The sequence below is a fragment of the Nannospalax galili genome, unplaced genomic scaffold (assembly GCF_000622305.1).
Source record: "Nannospalax galili isolate Female #2095 unplaced genomic scaffold, S.galili_v1.0 scaffold325, whole genome shotgun sequence".
Lineage (NCBI taxonomy): Eukaryota > Metazoa > Chordata > Mammalia > Rodentia > Spalacidae > Nannospalax > Nannospalax galili.
The window spans coordinates 1,664,802-1,690,938 of NW_008355159.1; the positions used below are offsets into that span (position 1 = coordinate 1,664,802).

General features: G+C 41.0%; 1 protein-coding gene across 1 annotated transcript in view; it reads right to left on the minus strand.

The window, feature by feature from the left end:
• The window catches only part of Txlng (taxilin gamma), a 67,269-nt gene that overhangs the window by 3,287 nt on the left and 37,845 nt on the right, over positions 1-26,137 (minus strand). Inside the window, exons 2-9 of the mRNA XM_008852215.3 lie at positions 25,090-25,396; positions 21,098-21,189; positions 16,538-16,708; positions 13,919-14,113; positions 8,703-8,822; positions 7,395-7,469; positions 4,183-4,275; positions 608-703 (exon numbers count right to left, since the gene is read on the minus strand). Of these exons, the coding sequence (XP_008850437.1) occupies positions 608-703; positions 4,183-4,275; positions 7,395-7,469; positions 8,703-8,822; positions 13,919-14,113; positions 16,538-16,708; positions 21,098-21,189; positions 25,090-25,396 (1,149 nt within the window). The remainder of the gene's footprint in view (positions 1-607; positions 704-4,182; positions 4,276-7,394; positions 7,470-8,702; positions 8,823-13,918; positions 14,114-16,537; positions 16,709-21,097; positions 21,190-25,089; positions 25,397-26,137) is intronic.

Consider the following 26,137-nt stretch of genomic DNA (forward strand, 5'->3'; position numbering starts at 1 on the left):
TACTGTATATGCAAAATAACTGAGCTCAACCACACTGGAAACTACCTGTGTTATTGTCTATTACGCATGTCTTGACGCATGTGTCCAGAGTGTAGATAGGAACAATATTAACATAAAGGGAAACAAAACTAAATTCACTGTCCATTTTTAAAAAAGACAAAATCTCTTAAACTTGGTAAGAAATTGAAGCTATTTCTCAGACTTCAGAAAAGAGCTTGATTTTAAAAATGTTTCTAGATTTTTTTTAGAAGTTTAGTGACTGACTGTAAGCAATACAATTCACCTTACACTGCCCAAAACAATTTTGTTGCTTTTTTTTCTGAAAAGACTACATCCAGGCAGAAGGCATGAGGTGTTTTGCTTGCAGTCATAATAGGAAATACAATAAATGCTCCCATAGGCCTCAACTCCGTGCATGAGCATCTCAGATTCTTGTTAGAAATTCTTGTCTCCAACACAAGCCTAGGTGAATTAACTGGATGCTAAGAGGCTCATACTGCCAGGGAAAAAATCACAGTCCATTCAACAGTCAAAGTGACCCAACATATGTCCTATACCCCAGGTAAGATAACCAACACCACACTCTAATCTCTGGAGACCATCTTACCTCTTCAGCCATCTGCAAAAGTGCTTTGTTATTGTTTTCCCACTTGGTGCGCCATATTATTGTTTCTTTTTCCAGTTTTTTAATTTTCTTTGTCATCTGTGAATCAAAATAATTGCAATTTTAGAATCACAAATTGCATTTCTTCTCTCTACTCCCTGTCCTACCACAAGTTTTAATGTTGCCCCCTCCCATCACTGCATCTGGCTCACTCAGCTGTCAGCTGCATGCATGTTCCTTTATAAAAGAAGCTGTGTCTGTCTTTTAGTAGCAAAGCTCCTGGGGCAAAACCAAAGTGGGAAGTTCATATTCAAAAAAAGTACAACGGCAGTTTTAGAGAGGCAGCAGCACATTCCACTCAGTGCTAGAGTGCTTTCATTCTATCTAATAACAGCACCTCTTTCTCTCCACGTTGTGTAAAACAAAATGCCTATTAAACCAATTCCTTAGTAAGATTTTCAGAGCCACAACTTTAAATCATTTCAGAACTAGAGGTGGCATAATTTAGGAAAGACACCAGGGAAAAAAGTAAAGTTAAACTTTAAGCTTCAGTTCTCACAACTCAAGACTTTTTACCTCCAGTTTTGCTAAAGATAGTAAAGTAGGCCAGGTGTGGTGCTGCATGCCTTTAATTCCAGCACAGGCTGATCTCTGTGAGTTCAGTGCCAGCTACAGGGCGACCCTGTCGCAAAAAGACAAAAAGAAAAACAAAAAAAAACCCCACAACCCAGATAGTATAAAATAAGACCAAAAGAACTTTTTTTTTATTGTTTTTATATTATGTGTAGCAGTGTATTGCCTGCATGTATGTGGGTGCACCCGTGTAGTGCAATGACGTGGAGGTCTGAAGAGGGCATTGGATTCACCTGGAACTGGAGTTAAGGATGGTTCTTAGCCACCTTGTGGGTGCTGGGAATCGAACCCGGGTCCTCTGTAAGAGCAATAAGTGCTCTTAACCACTGTGCTCTCTCTCCAACCCAGGAACATTCTTAAACTTCAGCTACAAGAAGCTAGTTCTCAGAAATTGAGAATGAGATTGACCTATGCCTGTGAATATCAATTAGCCATATACTCAGTATTTCTTTGTTCACTGTGTTTATTGCATATCAGCTATGATTCAAATCAGGACACTGAGCCAGGTGTTGTCAAGAGAAACAAGTCTGAGCCAATGCCCTGTGCTGTATCTAAGACAAACTAGGACAAAGGCTCATGGAAGATCTGAGTGTTGACCCACTGTGATCTGTGATCTTTTTCCATCCCACAGATTTCTCCATGAGGATAGCAAATTTGGGGACTCCAGTGTTGAACTGTGTTCCACTTCAACAGTGAGCATGTGCTGGAGTTAATACTCTACCTAACCTAACCGTTGCCCCTTGATTGGATTATCAACTCAAAGAAAGAACTGGTAGGCAGAGATCTGCTGCTCATGAATTCTCCAGATTACTAGGTCTAAAAGTACTTGAAGGTGGTAATTTGAGCACTGTTTAGCTCATGTTAATTGAGCATGTTTAATGTTCCTAATATTATCAGAAGTGAGCTGGTCTTTTGAAAAAAGAAAGGCCTTCTTAAACAGGAACTGCTGGGCATGGTGGCGCATTAGTTGCATCACTCAAGAGGTGGAGACAGGTGGATCTCTGAGATCAAGGCCAGCCTTGTTTTATATAGTTCCAGGAAAACGGGCTACACAGGGAAACCTTGTCTCAAAAAAAGAAATAAACAAAGCAAGAGGGTGCTGGACCTGGTGCCATAGGCTTTTTAGTCCTTGCATATGGGAGGCAGAAACAGGCTGATCAAGACCAGCTAGGGTTACAGAGAGTCTCTCTCTCTCTCTCTCCCTCCCTCCTTCCTTCCTCACAGACTCACTCACAGACACACACACATAAAAGTAAAAGAGCTGCTGTGATGGCTTGGCAGGTAAAAATGTTTGGCTCCGAGACTGATGAATTTGATCTCTAGAACCCACATGGTAGAAGAAGTGAACCAACTCAAACAAGTTGTCTTCTGACATACACACTACAAATAAGAAAAAAGGAAGCCAAAAACATTTGTTCACAATTATATTTTTTTAGAGATCTATTTTTTTTAATTAATATGTATGTGTCTGTGTAGGAGCTTGTGCACATGAAGCAGAAATCAGAAGAGGGAGTCAGATCTGGAGCTGGAATAAGAAGTGGTTGTGAACCACCCAATATAGGTATTGGGAACCAAATTCAGGTCTTCTGGAAAAGGAGGAAGCACCTTTTAATTGCTGAACCATCTCTCCAGCCCCACAACCACATACACACATTTATAAATAACTACAATGCAACTGAGACAATAACCCAGAACATGTACCCTCACACTATGTGTCTAACACCATACACTGCAGTACTTCTCACTTTTAAAATCTGTCCACTTTGCCAGGCATGGTGGCTCACACCTTTAATCCCAGCACTCAGGAGGGCAGAGGCAGGGGGATGGCTGTGGGATCAAGGCCAGCCTGGTCTACATAGTAAAATGGGCTGGAGAGATTGCTCAGTGGTTAGAGCAGTTGCTGGTCTTGCAGAGGACCTGAGTTCTGTTCCCTTACTCCCAAGGTGGCTCACAATCATATGTACATGCAGTTTCAGGAGACCTGGTGCCATCTTCTGGCTTTTGCAGGCATTGCATATATACAGGCAGGAAAATAATTTTAACAAAAATTTTCAAGTTTGTCCAGTATGGTGGTGTGTACCTGTAGCCACAGCTACCTGTGAGGCAAAAGGGCTGCTTAAATCCTGGAATTTGAGGCCAGCCTCTCAAAAAATAAAAATAACTGAATGTTGGTGGTGCAAACAAATAGAGGATCAGATAACAAGTTCAGGTCATGCTCAAGTTACCCCAGCCTGGGCTGGCATGAGATCCCATCTTTTTAAAAGAGGAAGGGACTGGATGGATGGATATCATTTTGCTTCTTAGTCTGGTATCTTTCAAAAAAGTGTTTACCTGTATTGAAAGATTTTAAGCCAGAGGTGGTGGTGCACGTCTGTAGTCCCAGCACTTGGGAGGCAGAGGCAGGTGGATTTCTGTGAGTTCAAGGACAGCCTGATCTACATAGTGAGTTCCAGGACAGCTGGGGCTTCTGGGAAACCCTGTTTCAAAAAAAAAAAGATTTTAAAGCCTAGACAATTATTGCAAAAAGGGGGAAGAAAAAAAACTAAGCCAGCACTGGAGAGGCAGAAACAAAGAGCTCTCTGGTCCGACTGAGACTACAAGGAGATCTTGGGGGGAGACCTAATAGAATTTATTGTTAAGGCAGAATTCTGCCAGGCATGGTGGTGCACGCCTGTAGTCCCGGCACTTGGGAGGCAGAGGCAGGTGGATCTCTGTGAGTTCAAGGCCAGCCTGGTCTACATAGTTCCAGGACAGCTGGGGCTACAGGGAGACCCTGCTTCAAAAAGACCAAAAAAAAAGAGGCAGAATTCTAGTATCATAGAATTCATGGCCTAGTTGTGGCAAGATGATTGAAGAGTCTCAAACTCACCCAAGTAGTAATCATGCTTTAAGGAGCTTATATAAGGTCTTTTTTGTTTTGCAGTCTACTAAAAATATACAAATACCTTTTCCATTTCCTGCCTGAAGGTTGTAAACAGTTCATTGCTTTTTGCCATAGTAGTCTGGAATTCTTCAAACTTATCCATATAAAGAGAAAGCTACAGAAAAAGAAGAAAATAGATTATTCCAACTTCCAGGTAAACAATGCAGAGTCCTAAACTTCCAACACAATACCGTTAAAATGAAGAAGAGCTGGGGCTGGAGAGATGGCTCGGAACGGTTAAGAACACTGGTTGTTCTTGCAGAAGACCCGGGTTCGAATCCCAGCACCCACATGGCAGCTAACAACTGTACGTAACTCCAGTCCCAGGGGATCTGACAGCCTCTTCTGACCCCCGTGGGCATTGCATGGCATGGATGCACTTACCTACATGCAGGCAATACATGCATACACATAAATAAAATTACAAAAAAAGAGCAAATAAATGCATACCAGTCTCTTCATAGCAGACACATCACTGAAGTACTAACATACTGATACTTAGGAAGATTTTTGTTGCTAACATATACTTAAAATGGAAACATTAGCCCTGCCCAACTAATTATAATAAAACTCAAAGGATGTGGTAGTTATGAATTTCATACACCTGCAAATGTTAAATGCTTGGAAGCATTCATTCCCTTTGCTTACATTTGAAAACTTTTTTTTTTTTGGTGGAGGTACCTTTAAGAACACCACCTGCATAGTTCTTAGCTTGGTGGTATCAAGGATAACTTCAGTATAGGCAAAGTGTAGCAAGCCAAAAAACTCATTTGGTTGGGGAGAAACTATTCAATAGAAGGATAGTTAAGGGGAAAGGAGGGGAGGACATGAAGAATATAAACATAGTCACCCTTAGAATAACAATTCAGAGAAGAGGGTACAGTGTGAGGGTCAGAAGAAAAAATGAAAAGTGGGAGAAGCCTGGACATGCAAGAAAAACATTCATAGATGTAAAGTTTTTTTGGGGTTTTTTTTTTTTTTTTTTTTTTTTGGTCTTTTGAGACAGGGTCTTCCTGTAACTCCAGCTGGTCTGGAACTCACTATGTAGACCAGGCTGGTCTTAAACTCACAGAGACCCACCTACCTTTGCCTCTGCTTCCTGAGTGCTGGAATTAAAGGCCTGTGCCACCGCACCGGGCTAGAAATTTTTTTTAACTTAAAATAAAAGACATAAGGAAAACAGAGGATATAGCTTAGTGGTAGAGTGCTTGCCTAGAATGTGCAAGGCCATAGGTTCAGTCCCAAGTAATGAACAAGAATCCCATTACCAGTGCTATAAAAGGAATATTAAATATCATTCAACAAGATGGGGGTAGGTGGGTAAAATATGCAAGGCAGCACACCCACAGTTACTGGGTGGTAGGCCATAGGGGAAGCACATGGAACAGGCACTGTTGTAGAAAGCATCAGACTGAAAGTCCCATCCCAATTTCATTAGCCTAAACAAAAGAGCTTACTAGAAGATGGGGAACAAGGGCCGGGCATGGTGGCACACGCCTTTGATCCCAGCACTTGGGAGGCAGACATAGGCGGATCTCTGAGTTTGAGGCCAGCCTGGTCTACAGAACGAGTTCCAGGCTAGCCAGGGCTACACAGTGAGACCTTGCATCAAAAAGCCAAAACAAAAAAGGGAGAGTCGACTTGTCCATACTAAAGTTCTTTGGAGAGTAAAACTCCAGTTCCCCCTCAAGCAATTATCCCCACGTCAGCCTCCCTGACATCCTCTGAAACGGACCCTCCCCCACCCATATTCCAAAAAAGATGAAGAAGCACCATCTGTAGAGAAGTGAGGGATGGCCTCAGAAGAAAGAAAATAGGAAGTGAGATGCAGAAGAATACAGATGATTGAGCAACAGCCAATGGAGGAGGAGCACCCTGACAGTGCATGTGAGGCTGGCAGCCTGGAGTTAGGGTCATTGGTGGTGCTCAAGTTGAATACTTTTAGCAGAACAATGTACACGACTGACAAGTAACTGGTTCCTACCAGCCTTCTGGCATGAGCATAACTTATGTTGAAAGTTCAGAGATTTCTGACATGATACCTCTTAAATTTTGTTTTGTGGGGTTTTATTTAATATATTTATTTATTTATTTATTTATTGGTCTTTTTGAGACAGGGTCTCTCTGTAGCCTCAGCTGTCCTGGAACTCACTATGTAGACCAGGCTGGCCTTGAACCCACAGAGATCCGCCTGCCTCTGCCTCCAGAGTGCTGGGATTAAAGGTGTGCACCACCACGCCCGGCTCCTACCTCTTAAATTTTTACTCTTAAATTATGCTAGCTTTAAATACCAACACTGTGTGATGCCCACCCAACCCAAAAACTAGCACCTAAAAGAGGTTCTATTAGAGTCATGGCAGTTTTACTGTATTAGTGTATTTTAGAACTAATTTAATCTTACATTAAAGATACTTGTAATAAACTTTCAAAATAAATTTTTTTCAATAGAGTGTAATTGATTAAAAAAGGGCCAATAAGGCCAGGCATGGTGGTGCATGCTTTTAATTGGAGCACTCAGGAGGCAGAGACAGGTGGATCTCTGTGGGTTGAAGGCCAGACTGGTCTACATAGTGAGTTCCATGCCAACTGGGGCTACAGGAAGACCCTATCTCAAAAAGACCAGAAAAAAAAGTCTTGTACCTTAAGGTTAAGGAGAGGATACCCACTACTCTCATTTCAGAGATTTTAACAAGATATGTCTACAGTCTGTAATGAAAAGGGAGGGAAAGCCATGGCTAAAAACACTTCCATAAAACTACCCAGGAGAGGAACTATGTGGTTATAAGCAGTTTCAAAACAGTTTAAATACTAATAGCACAAAATTGTAAACATAAGTAAAACTACATGAAATTGCCATTTTGTAACATTCTTTAAATCTGGAGATTTATTATTTTTACTTTGGTGGGAAATAAGGTAACACATGACAGAATGCACTGGAACAAGTAAGATCTTAGAAGAGCCACTAAAGATACCTAACAATCCCAGTTGGCCTGAGACTGGGGTGGGAGTCAGGGGGAAGCTTCTAAGAGACAGGTCTTTCAGTATTAAAACCATGGAGGATCTCAGCAAATATGGATGGTCACCCTACATGAAGAAGAGACTTCCAAGGAGAGGCATGTGAGTGATTCCTCAGCCTTGGTCAGCTCTTACTGGGAACAACCAAAACTACCTTAGAGGAGATTCAAGGTATGTACCATGAATGTATGTATCTATTATCCCCAACTATTAAGTTACCTGCTGTTTTAGTTGTACTTCTTGCTGTTTCATTTGTTCATACTTGTGCCTGGATTCTGTTGCTTCTTTTAATAACTAGAAAACAGAAACATTCTTGCAAAGTACTAATAGTAATTACAAATACGAATTTAATGTCAAGTACCATACAATTAAGCCTATCCTCACTATTTCAGCGAGAATCATTGTCCTACAGATGGAATACTTTGTTCCCATCAGTTGTCATTTACATGCTTTCAGGATAAAACGGTAGTGTTTTAGGTAAAAATAATCACGTTTCTAAAACATAGGCAAGCACCTCAACATTATTTGCATGGCTGAGAAAGTACCTCTACTCCCTGAGAGGCAAGATGAGACCTAAAAAGCAATGAAATCAGAGAACTAGGTTGCTGAGCATTTTTAAAAGCCAGGCGGAGGGCTGGAGATGTGGCTCAATTGCTAGGGTTTTTGCCTAGCATGCCCAAAGCCATGGGTTCAGTTCCTTATCCCATATAAACTGGGTGTTGGGGCAGATGCCTGTAATCTCAACACTTGCAAGGTGGAAGAAGGAACAACAGGAGGTTCAAGGTCATCCTCCAGCCTGGGCTACAGAATGAGATGATTCATTCAATTAACCAACCAAGAATATAACACAATTCTTGAGCACAATGCTATGAAAATTTATTTTTGCCCTGGGGGTGGGGTGCATACTTACATGGGCACACACAAGCCAGAAGAGTCTGTCCGCTGTCCTGCTCTATCACTCTCCATCTTACTCCCTTTAGACAGGGTCTCTCACTGTACCTGGAGCTAGGCTGGTGGCCAGGAAGTCCTAGGAGCCCCCAGGTCTCTGACTCCCAAAGTACTATTCTTAATAGGTGTGTGCCACTGTGCCAGGTATGTAGATTCTGGAATGAGGACTCAGGTCCTCAAGCTTGCACAGGAAGCCCTCTTCCCCATTGAGCCATCTCTCCAGCCCCATAAAATACATTTTCTAAGCACAGAAAAAATACAGATCTTGGCCTGACCACTATAGTCCATTTTCTGTATAAAAAGTTAAATAGAAGTAGCCAAAAACCTTCTAGAGCTAATAACCAATTAGCATACACCAGGGGCAACATTAAATGTCAATTTTATTTATTTTTTGTTGTTTTTGGTCTTTTAGAGACATGGTTTCCCTGTAGCCCCAGCTGGCCTGGAGCTCACTGTGTAGACCAGGCTGGGACTAAAGGTGTGCACCAACCACTCCCAGCCAAATTTAAATGTTTAAAATGACCTGTGATTACAGTTTTGGCAATACTTAGTTGCTTTTTTATCTTAAGGAGAACTTACAAACTCTCTTTCTCTCTGATGCTTTTCATCAGCTTCTTTTATCAGCTGTGTTGTTTGCTGAAGTTTGGCATCCACAAGCTGTTGTTGCAGTTCCTTATGTTTGAACACTTTATCAATATGCTATGGAAAAAAGTAAAATTCCTTCCATCACTTCATGAATAAAGGAAGACAACTGGGGAGGAAATGTAACACTAGTTGCAACACCCTATTTGCCCTGCTTTCCTATGAATACCACCATAGCTAAGAACACTGGGTCTCTGTCCCTGCACCAGTGGTACTGTCTGATACCACGGGCAGGAGCACCGCTCTATGGCCAGGCAGCCCCACTTGAGACAGGCACCACACCACAAGCTTTGTAATTCTTGTTTCTGCCCTGAACTGAGAAAGTCAAATGACATAAAGAAAAAGAAGGAAATCAAGCTAATAAATCCATAGATCATGCACATCAATTTCTCTGGCCATTCCTTTTTCTACCCATTAAATTTCTGCCAATTCCCCAACTGGAAGCAGTATGTGACAGCTTGAATGATGAGATAAAGCAAACTGGTGTGTGACATTGGGCAAATTTCTGTGCTGCTAAATCTCAGTGGCAGCATCTGGCATGGTAACTAGTACAATGGTGGAACCATGTAAGGTGCTTGGTGCCTGGCACATACAGACATCTGGTAAAAGCTTGTATTTCCAAAGAAAACTGACAAGTGGCTATTTATGTACACTGAAGTTATCAAAACATGTCTTCTGAGAACTGGAGAAGTAGGACTCTTCCAGTTACAGTATGCTATGCAAGAGGGGAAACACTAGTAGGTAGGCTGAGTATTGAGAGCACAGCAGATGTTTTATCTTCAGCTACGAGTAATTTGATTACTATTACATCCTGACCAAGGATAAAACATGTCATAATAGTAATCACAAGTAATATGACTTAAACACATGATTTTCTAATTTGCTACATCTATGAAGAAACAGCCCATTAACATGTAGGACAAAAAAACCTCTTTATTAAACACTGCAAGAACGAAACAAGCAATCCTATGTATTAGAGACTTGAGACATACATACTAGTAAAGTGGATAGACTTTATTTGGATCTTATTCAGACTTTTCTTGAGACAGGTCTCACTATAGTCCTGGCTGGGCTAGAATTTGCTGTGTATACCAAGCTGGCCTCAAACTCAGAGACTCAAGTGCCTCTTCCTCCTGAGCACTGTGGCCCAGACTTTTTTTAAGATTTTATTTTCTGGAGCTAGAGAGAGGGCTCAGTGGTCAAGAGCCTGGCTTTGAATTCCACCACCTACATGGCAGCCAACAACCATCTGTAACACCAGTTCCAGGGGATCCAATGCCCTCTTCTGTCCTCCAAAGGCACTGCATGACACAGATGCACTTACACACATGTAAGCATAACACTTATAAAATTAAAAGAAAAAGGATTTTATTTTCTTTTTTGGTTTTTTGAGACAGGGTCTCCGTATAACCCCAACTGACCTGGAACTTGCTATATAAACCAGGCTGGCCTGGATCTTACACTGATCTGCCTGCCTCTGCCTCTAATTCTGGGATTAATAGCATACACCACCATGCCCAGCTAAGATTTTATTTTATTTATTTATTTTGGTCTTTCTGAGACTGGATCTCCCTGTAGCCACAGCTGGACTGGCACTCAGAGATCCACATGCCTCTGCCTCCCAAGTGCTAGGACTACACCACGTCCAGCCAGATTTTATTATTAATAATTTTGTGTATGTGTCTCTGTGGGTATATGTGCACATGAGTACAGGTACCCATGGAGGCATCAGAACATCCCAGGAGCTGGAGTTACAGACAGGGAATTTAACTCTGGAAGAGAAACAAGTGTTCTCAACCACTGAACCACTTCCAGCTCCTTTATTTATTTACTTAATTTTCTTTTTTGGTCTTTTTTGAGACAGGGTCTCCCTGTAGCTACAGCTGGCCTGGAACTTACTACATAGACCACTACATAGACCAGGTTAACCTCGACTCATAGAGATCTCCTTGCCTCTGCCTCCCGAGTGCTGTGATTAAAGATGTGTGGTACCTTTTTGTTTTTTAAAAGCAGGAGAATGAGCCAGGCGTGGTGGTGCACGTCTTTAGTCCCAGCACTTGAGAGGCAGAGGCAGGCAGATCTCTCTGAGTTCAAGGCCAGCCTCGTCTACATAGTGAGTTCAGGTCAGCTGGGACTACAGGGAGACCCTGTCTCAAAAAGACAAAAAAAAGAAAAACAAAAAAAACAGGAGAATGGGGGCTGGAGAGCTAGCTCAGCAGTTAAGAGCACTGGCTGCTCTTACAAAGGACCACAGTTTTGTTCCCAGCACCCACTTGGCAGCTAACAACCACCTGTAACTCCAGTTTCCAGAGAATTCAACACCCTCTTCTCACCTCCTCGGGCATTGTACGACATGGGTGCACTTACATATATGTAGCCAAAACACATAAGCATAAAATAAAAATAAATTTTTAAAAATTAATAACAGGTGACTAGGGGCTGGAGAGATGGCTCAGCAACTAAGAGCATTACTGTTCTTCCAGAGGACCTGAGTTTGCTTCTCAGCAATCAGGTTGGGTGGCTCACAACCTGTAACACCTATTTTAGGGGTTCCAATACCCTCTTCTGGCCTCCAAGGGTGAGCACACTTGCACACATACCTTTAAAAAAACTAAAATAAAGAAGGAACTAGCTGGGCATGGTGGTGTTTGCCTATAATCCAGTACTTGAGAAGCTCAAGTAGGAGGATTGCTGAGTTCTAGACTAGCCTGGGCTATATCTATGAGAACCCAAGCCAACCAAGACTGAATAGCAAGATCCTGTCTAAACAAGCAAAAAAGAAAACAAGGTGAAACATTCGAGTCATTAGTACTTAACTGCTCATTCTTTTAGCTTTCATAGGACCAGAGTTCAGTTGCCAGCACCCATGTCAGGCAGCTTAAAACCAACTGTAACTCCAGCTCTGGCACCCTTTTCTGCCGTCCATAGTCACCCACACACTCATGGCATACACTCATACACATACATAATCATAAAAATGCACATAAAATAAAAGTCTTTAAACAACTATGGCTTCATCTGTGAGAAAGGTTCTGGATCTTTTTTGTTTCTCCTGCCTCTGCCTCCAGAATGGTGGATTAGAGGTGTGTACCACCACACCTGGCTCAGAATTCCTTTTTAAAATAATTTTTTAAGAAATTATTTTATGTGTATGAGTATTTTTGCCTGCATGTTTGCAAGTGGCCCACATGTGTGTAATGCTCTCAGAGGTCACAAAAGGGTGTCGGATCCCTGAAACTGGAGTTAAATACAGCTGTTAACTGCCATGTGAGTGCTGAGAACCAAACATGGGTCCTCTGTGAGAGCAGCTACTGCTCTTAACCACTGAGCCATCTTTCTAGCTCCCTTAAAATTTTTTTGGATTTACTTTTATGTGTATGAGTATTTTGCCTGCATGTAAGTACACCCATGTTGTACAGTACCCACCAGAGGCCAGAAGAGGGGAATAGATCCTCTGGAACCAGAATTATGGACAGTTGTTAGCCACCATGTAGGTGCTGGGAATCAAACCTGGGTCCTCTGCTGAACCATTTCTCCAGTCCCTTAAAATTTTTTTTAAAGAGGAAAATACACTGACGATATAGCACTGACGATACTGCTTGTTTGCCCGCTATTTGCAGTGTCCTGGGTTTCATCCCCACACAAAAGAAAAAGCACAATAAGAGCAAGCTAAACAAAAACTTCTCAAAGGGCTATATATTAAAAAGTGTAGATTAATGTAAGGCTTGAGTTGAAAACCAGATAAAGTAACATAGACGCAGACATCACAATATATTTTTTTAATCAGCTATTTGAATCTTTGTACACAAGATATAGGAAAATACCATTTACTAACTTTAAAGGCAGTAGACGTGCCAATTATTTGGCTACCATCCCATTAACTTCCAGATTAGCTGCAAAAGTCTTATTTAGAAACCAATGGCCACACTCAGTAGTCACGGATCATTCCAGTAAACTTGTAACGTCCAATGGGTGTATGGTAAAGGGGTTCTTTCATTTTTCTCTCCATAATATAAAGCTCTCATTTAAAAAAAGCTGTGTGTGCTTTTGCATGCCTATAATCCTGGCACTGGGTCTGAGCTAAGATCAAGAGTTCAAGTCTACAGGGATGGGTGAGGTGGGTAAGCTAGCTAGCTAAGTGGTTAAAAGCACAGTGCTCTTACAGAGAACCAAGAGTTCAGCTCTCAGTGGCTCACAATCATATGCAATTCCAGGTCTGGAGGATATACTGTCCTCTTCTGGCTTCAGAGGACACTTCACTCATACATAAACTTATACTCAGACACACATAGTTCAAGGTCACAGTTAAAGACTGAAAAAACAAGCTAGGTATTGTGGATGACACACCTGCACTGCAGTCCTAGCATTCAGGAGGCACAAGCAAGAGGTTTGCCATGAGTTCCTGGTCAACATGGTCTACACAGGGAGTTTCAAGACAGCCTAGGCACCCTGAGGCCAGAAGAGCGTGCCAGATCCCCTGGAACTGGAGTTAAGGATGGGTTAGCCACTATGTGGATGCAGCTAGTAGTGTTCTTTAACCTCTGAGCTATCTCTTTTGCACCTTTTAATTTTTTTAAAATGTAAAACTGGTCATAGTTTACACATGCCTATGATCAGGTACGTGGCAAGTTGAGACAAGAGGATCCATTTAAGCTCACACAAGTTAGAAGCTGTCCTGAGCAACATGGCAAAACTCCTATCTCAAAACAATAAACCAACCAACCTAAAATGCAGACAATATGAAATAATACGGGATACTGTATAGGTTATCACAGATGTCTGAGATATAGGGCATTCTGGAGCCAAATATTTATTCATTATTACTCTAGATAAGACAATCTACATGAGAATTGCCACCTTGTAGTATCACATCAAGTATTAGACTCCTAGAAATTATCTCATCTATTCATACAGGTGGACTAGTATTGAATCCTAGACTCCTAGAAATTATCTCACCTATTCATACAGATGGACTAGTATTGAATCCTTATGTTTGCGCAGTGGTTTAATCCTTTCCCTAATTAATAACCCCCCTTTGGCTACACAAAGGTGGACGTTCTAAAACATCCTGTGGCAATACTTTTACTACAATAGTGAATGGAGAAGTTATTGCTAATAGTGAGAAGCTGTCTAAACCAATTGAATACTATTACCTCTTCCCTCAGTGCATACTGCTCAATGAGCTTCTTCAGCTTCTCTCCCAGTTCAATGTTCTCTTGTCGGAGTTTGGCATTGTGTATGTCATGTTGTTCCAGCTGGGCTTGGATCTCATTTAGAGTAATTTGGAAATGTGCTGTTGCTTCTTTGCGTCGTTCTTCTTCCTCTCGTGCTTGCTGCATATTTTCTTCCTTAGTACCCAAAAGAATTTCTATTAATAGTAGACCTATACACAGAATGCTCAAAGGTGCTGTGGCCAGACCTGATGGCACATGCCAGTGATCCCAGCTACTTGGGAGGCTGAGGCAGGAGGATCCCAAGTTTATGCCCTGACTGGGCTGTAGAGTGAGTCTAAGAACAACCTGGGCAACTTAGTGAGACTCTGTCTCAAGAAAAAGAGGGGGCTGGGAAAATGGTTTAGTTGATAAAGTGTCGCTGCCCAAGCATGAGGACCTGAGTTCTAACATCCAGCACTCCCATGAAAGTAGGGCATGGCAGCTTGTGTCTATAAGCCCAGCCCTGAGGATGCAGAGAGGAGGATCCCTGGAGCATAATGGCAAGCCAGTGTAGCTGTATTAGCAACTTCCAGGTTCAGTGAGAGACCCATACCCTCCACACAAAACAGGTACACACAAACACTAACACACACACACACACACACACACAGGTTGCTGCAATGTATTTAATAGTCCTTCTAAATTAGTTTCTCCCCCTTATTCGTGACCAGAAAGTTCTCATTAAAAAAAAAAACTGCTTGGGGCTGGAGAGATGGCTCAGCGGTTAAGAGCACTGACTGCTCTTGCAGAGGACCTGGATTCAATTCCCAGCACCCATATGGTTCTGGGAATAACGGTTCTTAACTCCAGTTCCAGGGGAATCTGAAGCCCTCTTCTGACCTCTGCAGTATTACACGACACGGGCGCACTCACATACATGCAGGCAATACACTCATACACATAAAATTAAATAAATAAATAAATAAATAAATAAATAAACAAACAAACCTGCTTTTCCCACACAGAGCCCCTCCTATTGTTTACTGTTATGCCCTCCACTCCTGGAAGGACCAGGGACCAAAAATATCCTTATTTTTTTAAAGTTTATTTTAAGTATCAAGAGTCCTTTATATGTCTAAACAATTAGTTGAAATCATTTGTTACAGGGAAAAAAATACCACCTAACTTTTGGGGGGGCACACAGGAGGGGTAAACAGGGTTGAAACCAAGGCCTTGAGTACGCCAGACAAGTAAATACTCTACCACTAAGCTATATCCCCGGTCCACTTTTTGTTTTCCATTTTGAGATGATCTCATTAAGTTGCCCAGGCTGACCCAGAAATTTCCCTAGAGCCCTGGCAGATCCTGAACTCACAATCCTCCTGCCTCAAAACTCCTGAGTACCTGGGATTACAAGTGTGCACTGCTTGGCCCAGCTACCACCAACTTTAAAATCTAAACATAAATATTCACTACATAGTGAGACCCTGTCTCAAAAAGAAAAAAAGTAATTAAAAAAATAAGGATTCAAAAGCAAAGAAGAAAATGACAGCTCACACAGCTGGTGATGGTCTGTTTCACTAAATGCTGTTGTACCTAGGAATTTTGTTGGGAGAGGCATTTGCTTAAAGGTCTTGCTCAAAGTCCTACCCAATTATTCCAAGGCCAGGCTGGTTGCCCTGTAAAAGGCAGATTCCTTGCATGGCTCTGCTCTTTCTTCCATGGATACCAATTCATCTTTGGGTACCTCCTCATGCTTCCTGTATAATCAGCCATGGTTTAAGTACCACTGTCAAAAGTACTCAGCAGGGACTGGAGAGATGGCTCAGCAATTAGGAGCATTGGCTGTTCTTGGAGAAGACCTGGGTTTGAATTCCAACACCCACATGGCAGCTAACAACCCTCCATAACTCCAGTTCCAGGGGAATTCGGTGCCCTCTTCTGATCTCCTTGGGCATTGCACAACACGGGTGCACTTGCATACATGTACGCAATACATGCATACACATAAAAAAATTTTTTTTTGTCTTTTTTTGAGACAGGGTCTCCTTGTAGTCCTAGCTGTCCTGGAACTCACTATGTAGACCAGGCTGGCTTTGAACTCACAAAGATCCGCCTGCCTCTGCCTCCCAAGTGCTGGGATTAAAGGTATGCTCCACCACGCCTGTCCAGAAAAAAAATTTTTTTAAAGTACTCAGCAAACAGTAGCTGGGGGTGGGCCAAAGAACTTGAGCACTGCAGCCCTAATATCTACCTAAGAGCTCAGCAGTTCTCCCTTCTCAGACTCACTAACTGAAGTCTTACTAGTTTCTCATTTCATGACAGCTACCTTAGTGCTCAGTAGAAAACTGGCAACTCTGAGCTTTCTAAGTCACAAACTTAAGCAAGTGAACAGGGAATATAACTATCAGTCCCACATCGACTCCCCATGACCAAATACAAGGGAACTAAAAGCCCTTCTTTGAACAGGAAAGGAAAGCTTAAACACAAAATGTTGTCAGTTTCACATTACATTGACCTCATGCACAGCATCATCCCATGCAAACCAGAAAGAGGGTCGTATCTTGTCTCCATATAGACACAGAGATTTCAAACAGACACAAACAAAAACCAACTAACCTTTAAGGTCTTATTGTGACGCTGAAGTTCCCTGCAAAGAGACTCCAGTTTACTTCTTGCCAAGATGGCCTTGCTGTGTTCACTCTGCAAATGAACTTTCTCTTTCACGATCTGGGCTTGCTTCTTCTGCAGAATCTTCATTTGCTTCTGAACATTCCTGCTCTCCTCCAGCTAAAATCACCAAGAACTTTAAATTCAGGAAGCATAACAAAACCCTCAAGAGCCTCAGTTATGGCCGAAGAATCACAGTAAGAGCTTTGCAATTTTTTTTTTTTGAGACAAAGTCTCACTATGTAGCCCAGGCAAGCTTAGAACTCTTAATCCTCCTGCCCCAACTTAAGTTCTGACATTATAGGTATATGCCATCATACCCAGGGTAAGACCTGTATAGTCTCCAAAAGACCAAATAATGAGCTAGAGAGATGGTTCAGCAGTTAGCATTTGGTGCTCTCTCTTGCAAGAGGACCCACGTGTCATGCCCAGCACACACATCAGATGACTCAACCACCTGTAACTCCAACTCTAGGGAATCCAACACTGCCTCCTGACTTCTATGGACATTTCACCCATGTATATAACCCCCCCACACACATATATACATAATTAAAATATTAAAAATGTGTGTGTGTGTGTGTGTGTGTGTATAAAGACTAATCCTGAGAGCTAAAGGTAGAGTTCAGCGGTAGAGCACTTGCCTAGCACACGTAAGACAATGGGTTCCATCCCTAGCACCACCAAAAAAGGGAGGGAAAAAAGCCCAATACTGGTGTATAGCAGTTTAATTCAAATTGTTTCATGCTGTATAACACTGCTAATCTCCTCACTGTCATAGTTATAAGGAAAGTATGCAAATTTAGTCTAGAAGACATGACTTTAATCTCTTTCTTATGTTCAGCCCTTTTGATATACTTTATTTTCAGAACCTTTCATGATCCAAGTTCAACTTTATTATCCAAATTTTATATAACTATTACCAGCCCCAAGAAATTAGTTATCCAACATTCCATAATCACATACATGCAGGCAAACATTCATATGCATAAAATAAAAATTAACATCTTTAAAAAATGTTTGTTAAAAAGCTGGTGTTTTAGGAATCAATACTATATTTTTCTAAAGTTAACACCCACAGGCTACAGTACTGAATTTAGAACTTATTAAATAGCCAGTACTCCGGGTTCTTTGAGAGAAGACTTGTTATAATTTTAGGATTGAAGCAAATGAGTCTGTTTCAAGGTGACATCAACACTACCATATCAGATGGCAGCTTACTAACATTTCTGAACAGCTTTTACTTAAAAAGAAAATGATGCTGAGTCATAAAGAGCAAGAGTGCCATCTTGTGGCCTACTAAAACACACCAAAAGCATCCTTGCCGCAAGGCCTGGTGACTCACACCTGCAATTCCAGTGCTTAGGAGATGGAGGCAGGAGGATCAGGAGTTCAAGGTCATCCTTGGCAATATAGTGAGTTTGAGGTCACCCAGGGCCAAATAAGACCCTGTCTTTATAAAAACTAAAACCATACTGGGGCTGAAGAGATAGCTCAGCAGTTAAGAGAGTATACTAGGGGCTGGAGAGAGGGCTCAGGTGTTAAGAACAGCACTGGCTTCTCTTTCAGGGGACCCCAGTTTGGCTGCCAGCTAACAACTGTCCATAACTCCAGTTCCAAGAGATGTGACGCCCTCTTCCAACCTCCTCGGGCATTGCAAGACACAGTTGCACTTACACATATGCAGGCAATACACTCATACACACAAAATAACCCCACACACATAAACATAATCTTTTTTTAATATTATTTTTATTTTATGTGTATGAGTGTGTTGTCTCATGTAGGTAAGTGCACCCATGTCATGCAATACCCACGGAAGACAGAAGAGGCCGTTGGATCCCCTGGAACTGGAGTTCCGGACACTTGTTAGCTGCCATGTGGGTGCTGGGATTCAAACCACTGAGCCATCTCTCCAGCCCCAATTAATCTTTTTTTAAAGAGTGGAAAAAAAAAAAAAAAATCATGCAAATCCGGGCCCTCTCTATGTCATAAAAAGTTTACATTTCTTTTTCTTGTTATGTTGTTGATTTTTTTTTTTTTTGAGACAGGATTTCCCTGTAGCCCCAGCTGGCCTGTAACTCAGTATGTAGACCAGGCTGGCCTTGATCTCAGAGATCTGCCTGCCTCTGCATCCCAACTGCTGGGATTAAAGGCGTGTGCCACCACGGCTGGCACACTTTTCAATTTATGCCAGACAAAAGACATAAAACTCTGAATTTAGAGCCAGTATGGTCTACATAGCAAGTTTTAGGCCAGCCAGGGATACCTAGTGAGATCTGGCCTTGGCAGGGGTGGAGACATAAAATGGCATCTCATTGAGGTCTTCACCTGCATTTTTCTGATCACTATATAAAGTTAATTTTTCTACATGTTTTTCTGGACCTTTAGGCTAAGTTATACTTGGAATCTTGGTTTTCCAATTCTATGAAATACCTTTTTCAAATTTTCTGCCCAGATTTCACTGGGTTTTTTGTCCCTCATATTTGTTTGTGGGCGTTCTTTCATTTTTAAATTTATTTTTATTTTGCATTGCTGTGGACCCAAGACCCTGTGCATGCAAAACAAGTGTTCTATCACTGAACTATATAACCCCAGTTCTTTTTACTTTTTGAGATAGGGTCTCGCTTAAGTTGCCTATATGGCCCTTGAACTTATGATTCTCCTACCTCAGCGTCCTGAATAGCTGTGAATATAGGCATGCACTGCTAGGCTTGACACTTTTAATTAGGTATTACTGATGAAAAGATGTCTTAACTTCAATAAAGTCAATTTCTGCAATTTTTTTTCTTTTAATTTATTGTGTGTGTATATATGTGTGTGTGCATGTGCCACAGTCCAAGTTGTACAACTTGGTTCTCTTCTTCTACCATGTGGGTCCTTGGGATAGAACTCAGGTCATCAGTCTTGATGTAATAGTACCTTTACCTACTGAACCATCCCATCAGCCCAAAACGAAATTTTTTTTTTTGAGACAGGGTCTAACTCTGTAGTCCAGCTGCCCTCTAACTCACTACAATTCCCCTGCCTTAGCCTCCCAAATGCTGGAATTATAGGCATGCACCACTATATCCAGCCAATTTGTGCAATCTTTGATAGTACCTGAGGCAATGACTTAGTGGGTAGGAGTACCTGACTTCAAATCCCTAGCACCCACATAAAAAGCCAGGCATGGAGGTATGAACATCTGTAACTTCTGTGTTGCAGGGAGTGAAGGACAGGAGAATACTTAGGGTTTGCTGGCCACCAGCCTACTTCCATGTTCAGTAAAAGACCATTATTAGGTGGAGAGATCGCATGCCCTTTCACTGGCCTGCACTAGAGCTTGCAAGAGCGCGCGCACACACACACACACACACACACACACACACACTCTTTCTTACCACCTATAATCTCAAAATTTAGGATTCAGAGGCAGCCTGGTATCAAGGATACATAGGCAAGACTATGTCAACAACAAAAACAAATCTTTTCTTAACCCAAGGTTAGAAAAATACTTGACTATTAATAAAGGTAAATAATACCTTAAATTTTCCTTTTTCTTCTTTTTTTGGAAACAAGGTATCCTGTATCTCAGGCTGGTCTCAAACTCACCATAACCTTGAATTCCTAATCCACCTCCCAAGTGCTGGGATCATAGGCCTACACCACTTCATGGGCTTATGTGGTGCTGGGGGTGGATCCCAGGGTTTCATGCATGCTTGGTGCATGTGCACATATACACACACAAAATATAAATTAATCAATTAAGTAAGAAAGAACTCTAAACCAAGTTTCAGAAAATCTTTGCCAGCCAGGTACGATGGTACATGCCTGTATTTTCAGATATTCAGAAAACTGATGCAGAAGGATCATTTGGGCCCAGGAATTGGAGACCATCATGGATAATAAAACCAGACCCCATCTCAAAACCAAAGAAAAAATGTCTATACCACAGCTTAGTCATGTAATGTTTTCTACATATTAGCTGACAAAATAATGTAACTAGATGCATACACATAAAAAATAATATTTACATTATTTTAACAAAAGGCCCCAAGAAATCAGATTCTCTCCATCATTTTTTTTTTTTTGGTCTTTTTCAGATGGTCTCATTGTAGCACCAGCTGGCCTGGAACTCACTGTGTAGACCAGGCTGGCCTTGAAGTCACAGAACTCCTCCTACCTTTGCCTCCCGAGTGCTGGGATTAAAGGCATGCGTCACCACACCCGGCCTCCATAAATTTTTTAATAAAACATAATTTTACATTTTTTTTTTGTCTTTTTGAGACAGGGTCTCCTTGTAGCCCCAGCTGTCCTGGAACTCACTATGTAGACAGGGTTGGCCTCGAACTCACAAAGATCCGCCTGTCTCTGCCTCCCAAGTGCTGGGATTAAAGGTGTGCGCCACCACGCCGAGCTAATTTTACATTTTAAGCTACATCGAAAGTACATTTTGGAAAGCTTGTCAAATATACACATATTCAGCTTTATTTCATACGTCCCTCACGCTTTTAATTTAATACTCACAAGATCAGCATATTTCTTACAGAGAGCTGCCAGCTTCTCCTCTGGGGTTGAAAGGGTGTTTAGCGCTTGCATCAGTAATAAAACTTCTTTTCCTGATGAGTAACAAGATAAGAAATAAGTCCTAAATAAGAATATCAAATTTAACCTGTGACATCTACCAACAGTTCCCATGTTCTGATGTCCAGACCTACAACTAGAAAAAATGACATTTGCCAGCTCAATTATGAAAGCTACTTTGACTTGGGCATGGCGGTTCACACCTATAATCCCAGCATTCAAGAAGGCAAGCCAGGCGTGGTAGCTCACCTTTTAGTCCCAGCACTCAGGAGGCAGAGGCAGGTGGATCTCTGTGAGTTTGAGGCCAGCCTGGTCTCCATACTGAGTTCCAGGCCAGCTGGGGCTGTCTCAAAAAGACCAAAAAAACAAAAAAATAAAAAATGGCTCAGCAGTTAGGAGCACTGGTTGTCCTTACAGAAGACCAGGGTTCAATTCCCAGCACTCACATGGTAGCTGACAACCATCTGTAACTCCAGTTCCAGAAGATCCAACGTCCTCTTCTGACCTCGGGCACTGCATGATGCGGGTGCACCTACCTACATGCAGGCATTATATTCATACACATAAAAATTATAAATTTAAATAAAAGAACTTAAGGCAAGAGGATCCTGAGCCAAAGTCAAATCCTTTTGCAAAAAAACAAAACTAAACCGAAACAAAGCAAACTATTTTAGGGATTTGGGACGTAGTTAAATGGTAGAACATTGACTACCATGTGCTAGGTTTGATGCTCATCAAGGTAGGGGGCTACTTTTTAAGTTCTGGATTAATATGCCTTCCTTTATTCCCTCCCTCCATCCCCATCCCAAATTTCTACACTCTAATATTGTTAACTAAGAACTCTATTGAAAGTTTAAAAATTCCCTTTCCTAACCATTAGACGTCTAAGACAAAGGGCAGAGAATATTTTTAAAAGCTTCCTTCTGACCAAGTTCAAATATAGAAGTTCAAAAGGAGTATCAGTTGCATAGATCACTGGTGACACCTCTTCCTGTGAGCAACTCCAGTAGCTAATTTTCTGGTGATTTACTAAGCATTTGCCGATGCTGACCAAGGTGACTACGAATAAAAAGACAGAAAGATAACTCTTTGCTGGGGGAAAAGAACCTAATAGTATTTTAAGGACTTTGGCAGGGAAAAGCAAGTAGTTGAAACAGGAGGGGACAGTTATTCCAAGTTAGTGATGTTTTAAAAATTATTTTTTTGTATCTTTTTGAGACAGGGTCTCTCTGTAACCCTAGCTGACCTGGAACTCACTATGTAAACCAGGCTGGCCTCGAACTCACACAGATCCGCCTGCCTCTGCCTCTTAAATTTATTTCTTAAGCTGGATGACAGATATTATTTTCAGTTTTAAAAATGTTCATTCTTATGGGGCTAGAGAGATAGCTCAGCGGTTAAGAACACTGGCTGTTCTTGCAGAAGACCCAGGTTCGAATCCCAGCACCCACATGGCAGCTAACAACTGTCCATAACTCCAGTTCCAGGGGATCCAACAGCTTCTTCTGTCCTCCTTGGACACTGCACAACACAGGTGCACTTACCTACATGCAGGCAATACACGCATACACATAAAATAAAAATAATAAAATACTTTTAAAATGTTCTTACATGGGAGCTATTTCATTGAAGTATGTATCTTAAAATGACTTTGGTATCGTAACTGGAAGGAAATAAACAGGCTGACTTCAAAACAGAATACTTTTGAATCTGAACAAGGTGGCTCAAGTCTACGTTCACTTGAAATGCTGAGGTAAAGATCCCTTTAGTCCAAGAGTTCAGGCCAACAGAGCAAGACCCCTTCTCTCCCACCCCACAAAAGGAGAAAACTTTTTTATTCATGTAAAACTGCATTAATAAAACCTTTTCTCATTTAGCCCAAGCCCAGTAAGAACATTAAGAGAATTCTTAAACTCATTTTTTTTTATTTTTGCAGTCTAGAACTTTTGTTTGTGAGACAGAACTTACATACTATACAATTCACTTTTATTCTAATTATTTGTTTCTAGAGATGAGATCTTGCTATGTTGTCCAGGCTGGCCTTGAACTCCTAAGCTCAAGAGAGCCTCCTGCCTCAGCCTCCAGAGTAGTTGGGACTACAGGGATACATCTATACCTAGCTAAATTCACTTTCAAAATACACAATTTATCCCTAGAGCACAGCAAAAAATAAGTGTACAATTTAGGATATTCAAAAGGTTGTACAACAATTATGTAGAACATTTTTATCACCCAGAAAACAAAGCCATACCCAATAAGTAGTCACTTTATTCTCCTGCATTCATAATCCACCCCCAACCTCAGCAACCAATCTACTTTGTCTCCACAAATTTTGTAATTCTGGACATGTCATATAAAAGGGAATCAGTCAATGTGTAGCCTTTTGTGTCTGGCTTTTTTACATCACAAAATGTTTTGTTAGAGTCATTAATGAAGAATTTCCCAATGTTTTGTTCCTTTCTATGGCTAATATTCCACCATATGGATAGACAATACTTTATTTACTCATTTATTATAATGGATATGTGTGTTCTTTCCACTTTTGGGCTAGTAAGAATAATGTTGGGCGCACATGGCATCTTTAATCTCAGCACTTGGGAGGCAGAGGCAGGCGGATCTCTGTGAGTTCAAGACAAGCCTGGTCTACATAGCAAGTTCAAGGCCAGCTGGATCTGTAGGGAGACCCTGTCTCAAAAAGAAAAGAAAGAAAAAAAAAGAATAATGTTGCAGCTGGGCATGGTACTGTACATCTTTAATCCCAGAACTCAGGAGGTAGAGGAAGGAAGGTAGATCTCTATGAGTTCAAGACTAGCCTGGTCTACATAGCAAGTTCAAAGACAGCTAGAGACTAGATCTCCAAAAAAAAAAAAAAAAAAAAAAAAAAAAAAAGGGACAGAAAAAAAATTTAAAAAAAAGCAAAAAAAAAAACCCCAAAAAAAAAAAAAAAGGGACAGAAAAAAAATTTAAAAAAAAGCAAAAAAAAAAACCCCAAAAAAAAAAAAAAAGGGACAGAAAAAAAATTTAAAAAAAAGCAAAAAAAAAAACCCCAAAAAAAAAAAAAAAGGGACAGAAAAAAAATTTAAAAAAAAGCAAAAAAAAAAACCCCAAAAAAAAAAAAAAAGGGACAGAAAAAAAATTTAAAAAAAAGCAAAAAAAAAAACCCCAAAAAAAAAAAAAAAAAAAGAACAAATAAAAAAGGGACAGTAAAAAAATTTCACATAAGCCGGGCACTGTGGTGCACGCCTTTATTCCCAGTACTTGGGAGGCAGAGGCAGGCGGATTTCTGTGAGTTTGAGGCCAACCTGGTCTGCACAGCAAATTCCAAGACAGCTGGGGCTATAGGGGAGACCCTATCTCAAAAAGACAAAAAGAATTTACATATAACATTCTTGGTCTAAATCACAACAAAAAAGAAAAAAACAGCCAGGCATTTTGTGGCGCTCACCTTTAGTCACAGCACTTGGGAGGCAGAGGCAGACGGATCTCAAGTCCAATCTGGTCTACATAGTGAGTTCCAGGTCAGCTGGGGCTACAGGGAGACCCTGTCTCAAAAAGACCAAAACAAACAAAACAAAACAAAACAGAAAAAAATAACTGATTAACTCTCTTTCTGTACTAAAGGTAACATTATCTATAAAATTTTCACCACAGTTTTTGAGCAGACTATATTATAAAGATACAAATATGACAAGTCAAATGCCACTTCTGTCAGTAGGCCCAAATTTTTTCAAGAGAGTTAATTGTTGATTATTTTAGAAAGAAATAACTAAGCTTCCTACTGTTACTTCCATCTTCTGTACATAACTGCAGCAGACAAGCAGACTGATCTGAACAAAGACAACAAATGTTTTAACTGAGCACCTCCAAACTGCCCATGCTCATGGTCACCTGGGCTGCAAACAATGTCAATAAAATGTACAGTATGTAATGATTACCTAAGGTCTTCTCTTTGTTCCTGCTGCATTCTGAATCCTGCTGGCTATCAGGGGGACCAGTTCGAGTTTCTCGCCCAGGAATTTCTTCTCTTGACTCCGGTGTACAGAATGCTGAGCTCACCAAATTTCTGTTCTTTGTTATAAAGTCACTTCCTTCATCCCCTTCCAGCGAATGCTTCTTAGTTGTGCCACCACAGCTGGAGTCTTGATGTTGAAGAATATCATTTGCTGAAGAAGAGCTACACAACATGTCTGCTTTCACCCCTAGCCCACAAATTCCAGCTTCCTCCATTGTGCCAATTTCAAACTAGAGGGAAGGAAGAGAAAAGATGGACGGAGTTAAATATAATCAATACTTATAAGAATGGAATGTCATAACGACAGTTTCTTTCTTTCTTAGTAGTTGGTGAAATCGATGTAAATATGGTAACTACATTTCACTGAGAGATTATCTAAACTGTTAAATATATGCCTATTAAAGTTAAAACAGCTGGTGTATAGCTCAGAGGTAGAATGTTTGCAAGAGACCTTCGGGTTCATCAATAGCACCACCAAAACCTAAAGTTAAAACAAATCAGTTAGGTAGTACCAAAAGAGGCAAAAAAAAAAATGCCAGTTAGTAATAGACTTATTTGTCTATAAAAATTCACCATTTAAAAATAATTAGTATGTTTTATAGATGCAAAAATTCTCAACAAGATACTTGCAAACCACACACAGACACACACATCAAAAAGATTATCCACCATATCAAGTCGGCTTTATCCCAGAGATGCAGGGATGGTTCAATATACGTAAGTCAATAAACGTCATAAATCATATAAATGGGCTCAAAGACAAGAACCACATGGTCATCTCAATAGATGCAGAGAAGGCCTTTGACAAAATTCAGCATGCATTCATGTTCAAAGTTGTAGAGACAATTGGACTGGAGGGAACATACCTGAACATAATTAAAGCCATATATAACAAACCCACAGCCAACAACATTCTAAATGGAGAAAAACTGGAAGCATTCCCATTGAAATCAGGAACCAGACAAGGCTGT